Source organism: Leucoraja erinacea, chromosome 4 (genome assembly GCF_028641065.1).
Source record: "Leucoraja erinacea ecotype New England chromosome 4, Leri_hhj_1, whole genome shotgun sequence".
In the NCBI taxonomy this organism is placed as follows: domain Eukaryota; kingdom Metazoa; phylum Chordata; class Chondrichthyes; order Rajiformes; family Rajidae; genus Leucoraja; species Leucoraja erinaceus.
Window position 1 is genome coordinate 46,519,861 of NC_073380.1, and position 14,157 is coordinate 46,534,017.

General features: G+C 43.1%; 1 protein-coding gene across 2 annotated transcripts in view; it reads left to right on the plus strand.

Annotated features, from left to right (window-relative positions):
• Positions 1-14,157, plus strand: part of adcy8 (adenylate cyclase 8 (brain)) — a 120,041-nt gene that overhangs the window by 40,032 nt on the left and 65,852 nt on the right. For both annotated transcript variants that reach the window (XM_055634162.1, XM_055634163.1), the window contains exon 5: positions 10,932-11,059. In XM_055634162.1, the coding sequence (XP_055490137.1) occupies positions 10,932-11,059 (128 nt within the window). The remainder of the gene's footprint in view (positions 1-10,931; positions 11,060-14,157) is intronic.

Genomic DNA, 14,157 nt, shown 5'->3' on the forward strand with positions numbered 1-14,157 from the left:
CAGCCATAAAATATCCCAAATCATTATTCACATAACACCGAGAGATGCTTCACAATCTCCTGGCCAAAATTTGTGTGCAACCAAAATCAGATTGCCTGCTGTTTTGCTGTTGTTTAATTTAGTCTTTGTCTGTACAAATTGTTAATAATTGTCTCTAACAAAAGTAACCACAGATTGGAGGCAATTAATTGGCTGAGAAATACTTTGGAGAATCCCAAGGTCAGGCAAGGTGCAGTAAAAGTGTATATTTTCATTCCATGTGCTGTCAGTACGTGTTGAAGAACCTGTATCTCAATCTGTGAGATGTTTGGAAGCACATTAAACCTCCCAGTCACTCTGTTTCGTTCCCCTCCTCTGTTAACTCATCTCCCATCCCAGAGTCCAATGTTTCCCCCATACAATATCTTTTGCCCCACCCTCCTGTCTCCACCTATATCACATTATCCAGCTCTACATTTCATTCCTCATCTTTTTTCCATATCTTTCAAGTCAAGTCAAGAGTTAAGAGAGTTTTATTGTCATGTGTCCCAGATAGGACAATGAAATTCTTGCTTGCTGCAGCACAACAGCATATGTAAACATAATACAGAGGAGGAGATAAAAGTTCAGTGTGTCTATATACCATAGACCATATATATACACAATAAATAAACAGATAAAGTGCAATAGGCTATTATTGTTCAGAGTTTGTTTGATGTTGTGTTTAATAGCCTGATGGCTGTGGGGAAGAAGCTTTCACCGTTTTGTCTCCTTTTCACCTCTAGCCTTTGTCACTATCTCCACCAATCTGCCAATAATTCCATTCTCACCCACATCCATCTATCATTTGCCAGGATTTGCCCACCCCCTCCCCCGCCTCTCTTTCCCAGCTTTCTCCTCCCTACTCCATCAGTCTGTAGAAGGGTCCCGACCTAAAATCTCTTCTGCCCATTCCCTCCACGGATGCTGCTTGACCCGCTGATTGCCCCAGCACCGTTTTTTTGTTCAGCATGATTGTAAGTATAGTACTCCAGAAATCACTGCGTGGAAGGACTCCTGATTCCACAAATGATTGGATTATGGAAAATGAATTTATTATGTTTGTACATGTATGTGAAGTGATAAGATCAGGTAAAAACAAGATATAACCATATAACCATGTAACAATACAGCACGGAAACAGGCCATCTCGACCCTTCTAGTCCGTGCCGAACAATAAATCCCAGAGCCAGACCATAACCCTCCATTCCCTTCCCAAAAAAACTTCAGATATATCACCGGGTTGATGGAAGAGCCAGAAAAAAAACTTCAGAATATGCTGTTGTTGAGCACAATCAACCTCTCATTCTGAAATTGCAATTAAAATAAACACAGTATTTGGCTAAGAGCAAAGGATTTAGCATTTATGTTAAAAAAAAAGAGCCTATATTAAAATGGTTCCCAAGAAAGAACATCAGAGGCGTTGTAAGGAACTCTTGTCTAGTACAAGGGTTTACCTGGACAATATTAAATCAGTCAGCAATCATTCACTCTCTGAATATACTTGTAACTTATACTCTGAATTCACTCTCTGAATATATGTGCAAAACCCAAAGCGCTGGTGGAACTCAGCAGGTTAGGCAGTGTCTGTGGAGGGAACGGACAGGCAATGTTTGGGGTCTAGGGATGAGACAAAGCCTAGCAAGTAATAGATGGATGCAGGTGAGGGGGGGTGGGGGTGGGGGTTGATAAGCAAATGGATGGAGTAAGTGCCAAAGGAGACAAAATGTGTCAGATAAGGAGACAAGAGTAGAGCCAGAAGGGAGATTATAGGTGGAAGGGGAGGGAGGAAGGGAGGGGGTCTAAAAGGGAAATGAGGGCCTCTGGGATGGGACGTGAGTGTGTGAAGAGGGGGAAAGTAGCAGGTTTATGAAGGAGGGGCTTGATTTTCAAAGTTCCTACATGTTTGTAGGTGTCAAAAGTGACAACATGTTAACATACAGGTGTCAGCAAAGACTACAGATGTATTAGAAGCATGTTCATGTCAGTACTTTGTTAATTGGTATCATGTCTTTTGATCATGATCACCAAATAACATTGGAAAGAAATATTTAACGTTCCATTTGTCAGTGCAGTCTCCGTCCTATCAATGGAATAGAAAAACAAACACGGATATCTTAAAAGGCACTAATCGAACAATTACTTTAAAAGGTAATGAAAGCTAAGTTAATTAGTGTATGCCTTTTCTAGCTAAACACTGGAAAATGTATAAAGAAGAACACAAAGTGTTGGAGTAACTCAGTCGGTCAAGCAACATCTCTGGAGAATCTGGCTAGGTGACCTTACGAGTCAGGATTCGAAACATCATCTATCTGGTGCTGCTGTCTGACCCGCTGAATTACTCCTGCACTTTGAGTCCTTTTTTATTGAAAAATGTAGATTATCCAAATGGAATTCATAAAGATTATGACGTAAATGGATAATAAAGCTGCTTGGTATTTACAAACGCCAGCTTTCATTTACAGTATATAGTACATTCAACAGTGTAACATATATCTAGATATTTCACAAAGATGTGTACACAGAAGCCTGAGCTGGGTATTTGAGCATTTGGACATAGACATAACAGAGGAAAGAGAAGTAGAGATGACCAAAAGATTTGTGTGACACATGCAAAAAGAAGGGGAACACTAGCTGGACCACCAAACAAGTTGGATTTTGTCATAGCGCGAGATTTATTTTATTTTCTCCTCAACTGCAATACACATGCCCACAGCCATGTAATCTAAAAACAGCAAATACAACCCAACATCCCACATCCTCACCTGAACACACCACCTCCCACCTGTCCAAGAAAGCATGCTTAGGTTTAATCAGAAAATAACATGCACTATTTTTCTCTGACCATTTAAATGTATTGAACATATTCCTGGAGACTAGAATGACTGTGCAACATATTTCCAGTGACCCAACCTTCCTGCTATTTGCAAGCACATTAGACACTCTTGGGATCTCAGCCAGCGGCCTTTTTAATATTTGCAGCAAATCTGCACTTACAGCCTGCATTGGGGATTATTGCAGAGGTCAATAATTCTGCCGAATTAAATAACTCTGAACAACTAATCTATATCTAGGCTTTAAAAACTTTTGCATTTTCTTTGCTGCACTCAATCTAACTTGTTCAAGTAATTAGTCTTTCATTAGATTTTGGTGATGGAAGGCCCTTCATCTATCTATGTAATTTTGTGTCCTTTATCTGATCATTTTCTTTGCTCTCTATCCCCTTGTTGCCAGCCATTAAGAGTGCTGATAAGAAATCCTAATACATGGTGTGGTTAATAGTCTTGTGGCACTGGTCATGAACTCTCATTGACTTGAGCTACCTAACCCCTTTGTATTTTACAAGCTCAGCAGCCATTCTATGTAGGACACAAAGTGCTGTAGTAACTCAATGGGTCAGGCAACATTTCTGCAGAACATGAATAGGTGACATTTACATAGATACATAGAAAATAGGTGCAGGAGTAGGCCATTTGGCCCTTCGAGCCTGAACCGCCATTCAATCTGATCATCCAACTCAGTATCCCGTACCTGCCTTCTCTCCATACCCCCTGACCTTTAGCCACAAGGGCCACATCTAACTCCCTCTTAAATATAGCCAATGAACTGGCCTCAACTACCCTCTGTGGCAGAGAGTTCCAGAGATTCACCACTCTCTGTGTGTGAAAAATGTCTTTCTCATCTCGGTCTTAAAGGATTTCCCCCTTATCCTTAAGCTGTGACCCCTTGTCCTGGACTCCCCCAACATCGGGAACAATCTTCCTGCATCTAGCCTGTCCAACCCCTTAAGAATTTTGTAAGTTTCTATAAGATCCCCACTCAATCTCCTAAATTCTAGCGAGTATAGGCCGAGTCTATCCAGTCTTTCTTCATTTGAAAGTCCTGACATCTCAGGAATCAGTCTGGTGAACCTTCTCTGCACTCCCTCTATGGCAATAATGTCTTTCCTCAGATTAGGAGACCAAAACTGTACGCAATACTCCAGGTGTGGTCTCACCAAGACCCTGTACAACTGCAGTAGGACCTCCCTGCTCCTATACTCAAATCCTTTTGCTATGAAAGCTAACATACCATTGGCTTTCTTCACTGCCTGCTGCACCTGCATGCCTACTTTCAATGACTGGTGTACCATTACACCCAGGTCTCGTTGCATCTCCCCTTTTCCTAATCGGCCACCATTTAGATAATAGTCTGCTTTCCTGTTTTGTCACCAAAGTGGATAACCTCACATTTATCCACATTATACTGCATCTGCCAAACATTTACCCACTCTCCCAGCCTATCCAAGTCACCTTGCAGTCTCCTAGCATCCTCCTCATAGCTAACACTGCCCCCCCAGCTTAGTGTCATCCGCAAACTTGGAGATGTTGCCTTCAATTCCCTCATCCAGATCATTAATGTATATTGTAAATAGCTGAGGTCCCAGCACTGAGCCTTGGGGTACCCCACTAGTCACTGCCTGACATTGTGAAAAGGACCCGTTTACTCCTACTATTTGCTTCCTGTTTGTCAGCCAGTTCTCCATCCACATCAATACTGAACCCCCAATACCTTGTGCTTTAAGTTTGTATACTAATCTCTTATGTGGGACCTTGTCGAAAGCCTTCTGAAAGTCCAGATACAACACATCCACTGGTTCTCCCCGATCCGCTCTCCTAGTTACATCCTCGAAAAATTCTATAAGATTCGTCAGACATGATTTACCTTTCGTAAATCCATGCTGACTTTGTCCAATGATTTCACCACTTTCCAAATCTGCTGCTATCCCATCTTTAATAACTGACTCTAGCAGTTTCCCCACTACCGATGTTAGACTAACTGGTCTGTAATTCCCCGTTTTCTCTCTCCCTCCCTTCATAAAAAGTGGGGTTACATTAGCTACCCTCCAATCCTCAGGAACTACTCCAGAATCTAAAGAGTTTTGAAAAATTATCACTAATGCATCCACTATTTCTGGAGCTACTTCCTTAAGTACTCTGGGACGCAGCCTATCTGGCCCTGGGGATTTATCGGCCTTTAATCCATTCAATTTACCCAACACCACTTCCCGACTAACCTGGATTTCACTCAGTTCCTCCATTTCCTTTGACCCGCGGTCCCCTGCTATTTCCAGCAGATTATTTATGTCTTCCTTAGTGAAGACGGAACCAAAGTAGTTATTCAATTGGTCCGCCATATCCTTGTTCTCCATGATCAATTCACCTATTTCTGACTGCAAGGGACCTACATTTGTTTTAACTAATCTCTTTCTCTTCATTTTGGACCTTGTGTCCTTTTTTGTAAATGAGCATCTGCGGTTCCTTAACTCTAGCTCATTCTGTATGATGCACATGTGATATCACATTCATCCATATGGGGTTAGGGGGGAGAGATAGATTAGCCACGAATGAGAGGCGGAGTATACTTGATGGGCCGAATGGCCTAATTCTACTCCTATTCCTCATGACCTTATAACCTGATTAAAAGGCATCACAAGTTTATTTCTATTTTGCACCTGTATAAGTCTCCATCTATTTTCATTATCTACGGTCTTTGCACCTCCAATTATCTTCCTGTCACCTGTGGAGTCATGAATCTTGATCATTGTTAATGATGGAGAATGGCAGGAACCCTGGCACAAGCTGTGCTTAAAATCACTCATGTTAATAATCTTTCTTTACCTCATTCAAAAGATGACCGGCGCTCTAACACGGTTTAGCCTACTTAACTACTTTTGAACAGTAATTGGTTAAAGTCTTTTCAAAAATCTAAATATGTTGAGGACCAACATTTATAACACTGTAAAATATGCCTTTGGATCAGAATGTGGAATTTGGTCTGTGCAGTTCAACCATGCACTGTTAACATATAAAATCTGTGCTGACTGCTCTCTGAATTTCGGCATTTAGATTGCCTTAATAAATCACGATAGGATCCATTTGATTAATGGCCAGCACCAATTCAAAGTAGCTTGCACTGATTAAAGTCAGTCGGCTCACTTTAAAGAGGAGCTGAATTATGGTTGGTACAAGGTGGTAGAAGACATTGCAAAGGTCTTCGCAGAGGTTGCAGAATACAAGTGATAGCGGGTATCATAACTTTAATGCAGGACTTTATTAATGAGGTAATTTATTGTCACATGTGACAAGTCACAGTGAAATTCTTTGCTTGCATCCACAAGGTATGCAAATAGTCGGCCATAAAGGGCACTCACTAAGTTACAAATTCCCCCCTGGCTAGATCCCCCTTTGTTATTCCCCTTCCACTTCCTCATGGTGGTCCCCCCACGCTGGGTCCCCACTGCTCTTCCCCCTCCCTCATGGCAGTCCCCCAATGCCAGCTCCATTGGTCGCAGGCTTCATCAACCCGCGAGGCTCCACTTCTGCCTCCGCCTCCGACCCACGAGGCTACAGCCCCCGAGGCCCAGGAAGCTTTACCTCCGACTGACGAGGTTGCAGCCTGCGAGGCCCGAGGCCGCGAGGTTCCACCGTCGGCCCGCGAGGCCAGGGCTTCCTGTTCACCCAATGTCAGTCAATATATTTTAAAGTACCGTTCTACTAATCTCAATGTCGCACCACCCTCACCAGTATTCACCTCCCAAGAATGCATAAAATTCAGGAATAGACCACAACTCTCCTATGTCTCATTGTACGCTGGGTAAATCTGCGAATGGTGAATTATGGGCATAATTGTCCTGCAGGGGAAAGGGCAGCATTGGGGCCAGCCTCTCGAGAACTGCCAAAAGAACCAGCAGGTAAAGGCAGGTGACCCTGTACAAAGAAAATCTTGGTGCATTGGCAGGCCTGCTTCAATTCCTGCACATAGCAAGAGGTTGGTAAATGGTGGTGAATCTGTGGACTTCATTTGCTGTAGAGGCCAATTGCACAGATATTTTTAGGGCACAGATTGACATATTCTTGATCAGTAAAGGTGTCAGGGGTTATGGGGGGGAAGGCTGGAGAATGGGGTTGAGGGAACGATATATCAGCCATGTTTCAATGGCCTTGATGGGCCGAATGGCCTAATTCTGCTTTATCACTAATGAACTTCTTTCGTGCAAGCTGTCCAGGTTCTAAGGTTGAGGCAGGCACTGTAACAGCATTTAAAATGCATTTGAACTGGTACATGGATAGGAAAGGTTCGGAGTGATATAGACAAATAGGTGTGGCTTAAATTAGGCATCTTGGTTGGCGTGGGCGAGTTGAACCAAAGGGACTAGCTTAGCTGAAGCATCTTGGTCAGCATGGGCTGAATGGCCTAATTTGCTCCTACATCCTATGAGCTTATGAACTTGTGAAGTGAGGCAGCCTCCACCTCATACCTCCTGCAAGTATCTGCATAGATTTTGAAAGGTGTCGTTGACTCATCTCAATGATGTCGACCCAAACTCCCGCGGTGCCTGAAGGCAGTTTCTCACCTTTCAATTCAATACGATCAAATTCACAGTTTAGTAGGAGAGAGGAAGCTCAGGCTGCCACCATGATGTCTGTGCATACCCAGATTCAGAGACACAGGGTAACGCAGCACAGCACGCCACAAGAATCTGTCCTCCAGCTGATGACTAGTATTCTTATGATGTGTATGAAATCATGAAAGGAATAGATCGGGTAGATGCACAGTCTCGTGCCCAGAGTGGGGGAATCGAGGACCAGAGGACAAAGGTTCAAGGTGAAGGAGAAAAGATTTAATAAGAATCTGAGGTGTACCTTTTTCACACAAAGGATGGTGGGTGTATGGAACAAGCTGCCAGAGGAGGTAGTTGAGGCTGGGACTATCCCAACGTTTAAGAAACAGTTAGACAGGTACATGGATAGGACACGTTTGGAGGGATATGGGCCAAACACAGGCAGGCCGGACTAGTGTAGCTGGGACATGTTGGCCAGTGTGGGCAGGTGGGCCGAAGGGCCTGTTTTCACACTGTATCACTCTATGACTCCATGACTCTAATTGTTGAGGCATCGTCCTGGGGAAGAGGCAGTGACTTTGTGAAGCACAAATCTGCTCTTCTCTTTCAAGGTGACAGCATATTTATTGTCATCACTGCAATTTCTTTTCAGTGCCCTTGATAACACATGGCAATCAGTGAGCCCTGATTACTGCCCTACATGATCACAAGATGGAGGCCAAAGCTTGCTTCTCTCAGCCCAGAATTTCTTAAGTCATCTTCCAATGCCATCTCCAATTATTCCCAATGAAAGGCAGTGGTTTCCCATAGCCTACGCTGCTGCCATTGAGAGTAATACAGGCTGACACATGTGATGGCCTGGTACTGAGAACTTCAATATATGGGCAACTGGTTAATGTTCCCATGGTTTTATCATGATTGGATACTCTTGCCATTATGCTGATGTAGTTGCTGAGGTGCCGCTCATGATAAGAGGCAACCTGAACTACAAGTACTGTGGCATAATGAACTGGAACTGTACTCGTTAAAATGGAAACACAAGAGACTGCAGATGCTGGAATCTAGAGGAGAAACAAGATTTCAATGAGCACAAAACAAATGGCTGGAGGAACTCAGCAGGTCAGGCAGCATCTGTGGGGGGAAATAGACAGACGACATTTCAGGACCGACCCAAGATGTCGCCAGTCTATTTCACTCCACAGATGCTGTGTGAGCTGCTGAGTTCCTCCAGCAGTTTGTTTTGTGCTCATTGAAATCTAAGTCTCATGTGTTGGACTTTGGATGGTCCAGTAAGGAATATGGCACCTTTCTCCTCCCCCCATTCCTATTATCCATCTTTATCCCCTTCCCCTTCTTCTCTTATACTGCAACCCCTGGCAAGAGAAGAGGGTAGTGCAGCAAGAAATCGACCATGAGGAATATTGAGTTCCACGCTGTTGCACAATGCAAGGCATCTGCAGAGCAGTTCAGGTATTGGGAGTCTTGTTTCAGGAGTCTTTTACCCAGGGTCGGGGAATCAAAAACAAGACCACATGTGTTTAGGACGAGAGAGGCAAAATTTAACATGAACCTGAGGGGCAACTCCTTCACTCAGAAGTTGGAGATACATGGAATGAGCTGCCAGAGGAGGTAGTTGAGTTAACGGTACTTTAAAGATACTTGGACAGATACATGGATAGGAATGGTTTAGAAGAATATGGGCTAAATACAGGTGACAATAAACTAAACTAAAAAAACTTTGATGGCGCATTCTGGTCAGCTTCAAAGACTTGATCCGAAAGGTCTGTTTCTGTGCTCTGTGACTCTATGAATCTATAACAATTGTTTGCCCCATTGGTTTGTGAGCCACAGCATTCCAGCCATTATATGCTAATTGTCCTTTTGCACAATGGAATTAAAAATCAGGAGGCAGGGAGAATCGCTATTGCCTGCCCTATCTCTGCTATGCTATGGTGTGGTAGGTCATAAATGAAGAGTGGAACAGACTAGTAATGAATGAATGTTTCATGACCAATTCTCGGCAGTGCCCATCGTGTTTTGGTAGCCTCAGCTGCAGCCAGGGAGCGAGTGAAATTGCCCAAATCTCATAATTCAGATATGGTGCCCTCAAAGCATCATGAGTGCAATCAATGTCACACTGCACCATCATAAAGCCCAATGTCTCATAAATACACATGCTCACAGTGCCGGCTGTTCCTTGCTTATGCAGAATAAAATGTACGCCACAGTCTTGGAGCAAATAGTCTCTGTGATCTCCATCACACAACAGTGAGCTGAAAACTGCAACATATTATAGATGTGAACAGAGGCAGTGAGATTGATGACCACCCTGACCTTAACATCCACTGGTGACGTCTTCCTGGTCTTGCTCTGTGGCATTAGGAGCGGTAGCAGCACTTCGGATAGGAAATTGCTGACGATACTGCAGCTACGGATTAGCTTTTAACATTGCTGAATGGGAGAAAAACACAAGGATATATTTTTTAAAGCAAAGATAGACACAAAAAGCCAGAGTAACTCAGCGGGTCAGACAGCATTTCTAGAGAGCAGGAATAGGTGACGATTCAGGTCGAGACCCTTCCTCAGACTGAGAGTCAGGGGCTCTGACCCCCATAACCCCCGACACCCTTACGAATCAAGAATTTGTCAATCTTTGTGTAAAAATATCCATTGGTTTGCCCCCCTCAGCCATCTGTGGCATTTACTTCCACAGATCCACCGTCTGACTAAAGTAGGAAAAATGTCCTAGCCTTGAGTCCTCATAACATCATGATTAATCTTTCCTGTACTTTTTCCAGGTGAATGACAGCATTATTATAGCAAGGTGACGAGAACTGTACACAATACTCCACATGTGGTCTCACCAGCGTCTTGTACAGCTGGAGCATGACATCCCATTTCCTGTATTCAACCATTACCAAGAAAGGCAGTCATGCCAAATGTTTCTTCAATACTATGTCAATCTGTGTTGTCATTTTCAGAGAACTGTGTACCTGTACCCCTTGGTCACTTTGTCCAACAACACTCTTCAAGGCCCTGCCATTTACTATAATTCCTGCCCTGGTTTGACTTACCAAAATACAGAACCTCACACCTGTCAGAATTAAATTCCATCTGCCATTCCTTAGCCCTCCACACTTGTGATATTTATGTAAACTTACACAGCTCTCCTCATTGTCCACTATACCGCCAGGTTTGGTGTCATCTGCAAATTTACTAACTCTATGTTAACTCTATTATCATCCAAACCCTTAATATAATGACAAGCGACATTAGACCCAGCACAGATCCCTCTACCACATCGCAGGTGGCATGCTTTCAATTGGGAAAACGATCCTCCTCCACCATTCTCTGACTTCTTCCACAAAGCCAATTTTGATTCCAATTTATTTAGCTCACCCTAGTCCCAGCAAATAGCAAAATTATATTGTATGTGTAAAGCAGCAAATATTTTGTTGAAATAGACATGCAAAAGGTTCCATCCTACAGAAGACAGTATATTAATTGAAATATTTTGATCATGTTTTAGGAGCATCACTGTCTTAGAATTAAGATCCTGGGTGACTGCTATTATTGTGTATCTGGACTCCCTGAGCCACGGCAAGACCATGCACACTGTTGTGTTGAAATGGGTCTTAGCATGATCAAGACAATAAGGTAAAGTTATCGCAATTCTTCATATGTATCACAGCTCATTAAAAATCCACCTTTAAAGCAGTAAGCATTCATAGTGCACCCTAACTTGTATATTTAATTATTAAAATCAAAATCAGTAGATATACTAATTATGAATATTTTTTACCAGAACTTAAAATGGATTTTTGTTTTTTCACAGGCTGAGTCTTAACTACAAAAAACATTCTGTTTATAATAAAAATGGGAGGTGGTGTTGTTTAAATGCATGGTCAATCTTGAAAAATCTTTGATTGTTTTGCATTCCTTCGAGTATGTCAGAGGCCATCAGCTGTGAGTGAGTGAGCTGCCAGCACAACAGGCTTGAGTGACTGAGTGGCCAACCCAACAGGCTTGAGTGACTGAGTGGCCAACCCAAGAATCCATTTGGCCCACAATGTCCATACTAGCCATCTGAAAACTAGTCCCTTCAGCGCTCCAGAAAAGCATCTCCCCCCCCCCCCCCCCCCCCCCCCCCCAGTATGGCCACCAAATTGGAATTTGTGGAGCATGGTGGAATATTGCGCTGGAATTTTTAAAGACAGAGGGACCAGCCTCCCATGTGATGCTGGGACCCAATGGGTCCCACTTAGTCTAGTTTTTTTCAAAATTATTTCTCGTTATTTTGAAGATCAGGCTGCTGTGGCTAAGCTTTGGACAGCCACATATGTGTATCACCTTCACTTGCTTCCTTCAAGTTCAATTTCAAATGAATCACCAAACATGCAGTCCCTGTATATTCACAACGCAAGGCTATCTGCTTTGTTTAAGCACACAGAAAAATAGTAGGCATTTTGTTTTAGCATTACAAAACAGAAATAAATGTTTTCCATACACCATTTCTCGTTATTTGAAGATCATACTGCACATGAATAAAGCTTTGGCCAGTGCAAATATGTGAAAACTTGCTTTCTTCAATAATCAAAGAGTTTATTTCATGTGTCCCCGAGACTTTGAAATTGCTTTGGAAAATAGTAGGCATTTGGGGAAGTAGCTATTCACTGAATAAATAAACTGGTAAAGTGCAAATAACAGAAAGTGGTTATTAATAATCAGAGTTTTGTCCGAGCCAGGTTTAATAGCCTGATGGCTGTGGGGAAGTAGCTATTCCTGAAGGTAGCAGGGAGATGAGTGTGTGGCCAGGATGGTGTTGGTCTTTGATGATACTGCCAGCCTTTTTGAGGCAGCGACTGCGATAAATCCCCTCGATGGAAGGAAGGTCAGAGCCGATGATGGACTGGGCAGTGTTTACTACTTTTTGTAGTCTTTTCCTCTCCAGGGTGCTCAAATTGCCGAACCAAGCCACGATGCAACCGGTCAGTATGCTCTCGACTGTGCACCTGTAGAAGTTAGAGAGAGTCTTCCTTGACAATCCGGACACTCTTATCCTTCCATAGAGTCATTGTTATAGAGTCATACAGCACAGATACAGGCCCTTCAGCCCAACCTGTCCATGCCGACCATGTGCATTCTCCCTATCTATTCCCCTTATGATCTTATGCACCTCTATAAGATCATCTCTCAGTCTCCTGTGCTCCAAGGAATAACGCCCAAACCTGCTTAACCTCTCTCTATAACCCAGTCCCTCGTTTCCAGGCAACTTCCTGGTAAATCTTCTCTGAACCCTTTCAAGCTTGACAACATCTTTCCTATAACATGATGTCCAAACTGTACACAATCCCCCATAATGATGTGCAGAAAAGTCAATTCAAAGCTGTTAGAACCTGCTGAGATCTGCAAGTATTGAAAAAGGAATCAGAAGGCAAAGAAGATATTAGTTATTGGTGAATATTTAGTTTCATGAACGAACTTATCCATGCATTGCAATTTTCCTGCATTTTCGGATTGTGCCAAACAAAATAGAATAGTAGACAGAAAAAAAAAAAAATCAAAGCCTTCGTGCAGGCATAACCAGGCACTCAAACCTGCATGGAAACTGAGTGGCAAGGGAAATAGCATCCAACAATGTTTGTAGAATTTCATTAACCACAAGCTACTGCATGGCTACAGTCTACAGCTGGCGTCTCATATCCGGAGTTCCGCAGGGCTCGGTGCTGGGCCCGCTACTCTTCGCGTTGGATATTAATGATTTGGACGAGGGGACTGAAGGCTTTGTGGCCAAGTTTGCGGATGATACGAAAATAGGTGGAAGGGCAGGCAGTGTAGAGAAAGCAGAGACTCTACAGAAGGAATTGGGAGAGTGGGCAGAGAAGTGGCAGGTGGAATATAGTGTAGCAAATAGTGGAGTGATGCATTTTGGTAGTAGGAATAAAGGCGTAGACTTTTCTAAATTGGGAGAGAATCCAGAAATCGGAAATGGTGCAAAGGGAGTGGTGGTGCAGGATTTCCAAAAAGTTAATCTGCCAGTCGAATCGGTAGTAAGGAACTCAATGCAAGCATTTATTTCAAGAGGGCTTGTATACATAAACAGGGATGTAATGCTGAGGCTCTATATGGAGCTGGTAAGGCCACATTTGGAATATTGTGAGCAATTTTGGGGACCATATTTGAGGGAGGATGTGCTGTCTCTGGAGAGGGTCCAGAGGAGGTTACAAGAATGATCCCAGGAATGAGTAGGTTAACCTATGATGAGTGTTTGTCGGCACTGGGCCTGTACTCACTGGAGTTTAGAAGAATAAGGGGGGACCTCATTGAAACATACAGAATAGTGAAAGGCTTGGATAGAGTGGATGTGGAGAGGATGTTTCCACTAGAGGGAGAGTCTAGGACTGGAGGTCATAGCCTCAGAATTAAAGGACGTTCTTTTAGGATGGAGATAAGGAGAAATTTATTTAGTCAGAGGGTAGTGAATCTATGGAATTTTTTTGCCACAGAAGGCTGTGGAGGCCAATCAGTGGATATTTTTAAGATGGAGATAGATAGATTCCTGATCAGCACAGGTGTCTGAGGTTATGAGGTGAAGGTAGGAGAATGGGATTAGGAGGAACTAATAGATCAGCCATGATTGAATGGCAGAGTAAACTTGATGGGCCAAATGGCCTAAATCTACTCCTATCACATATGACCTTATGATCGGAAACTACCAAATGGATTTCCAAGCATAACGGCTGCGTTCACGGTTA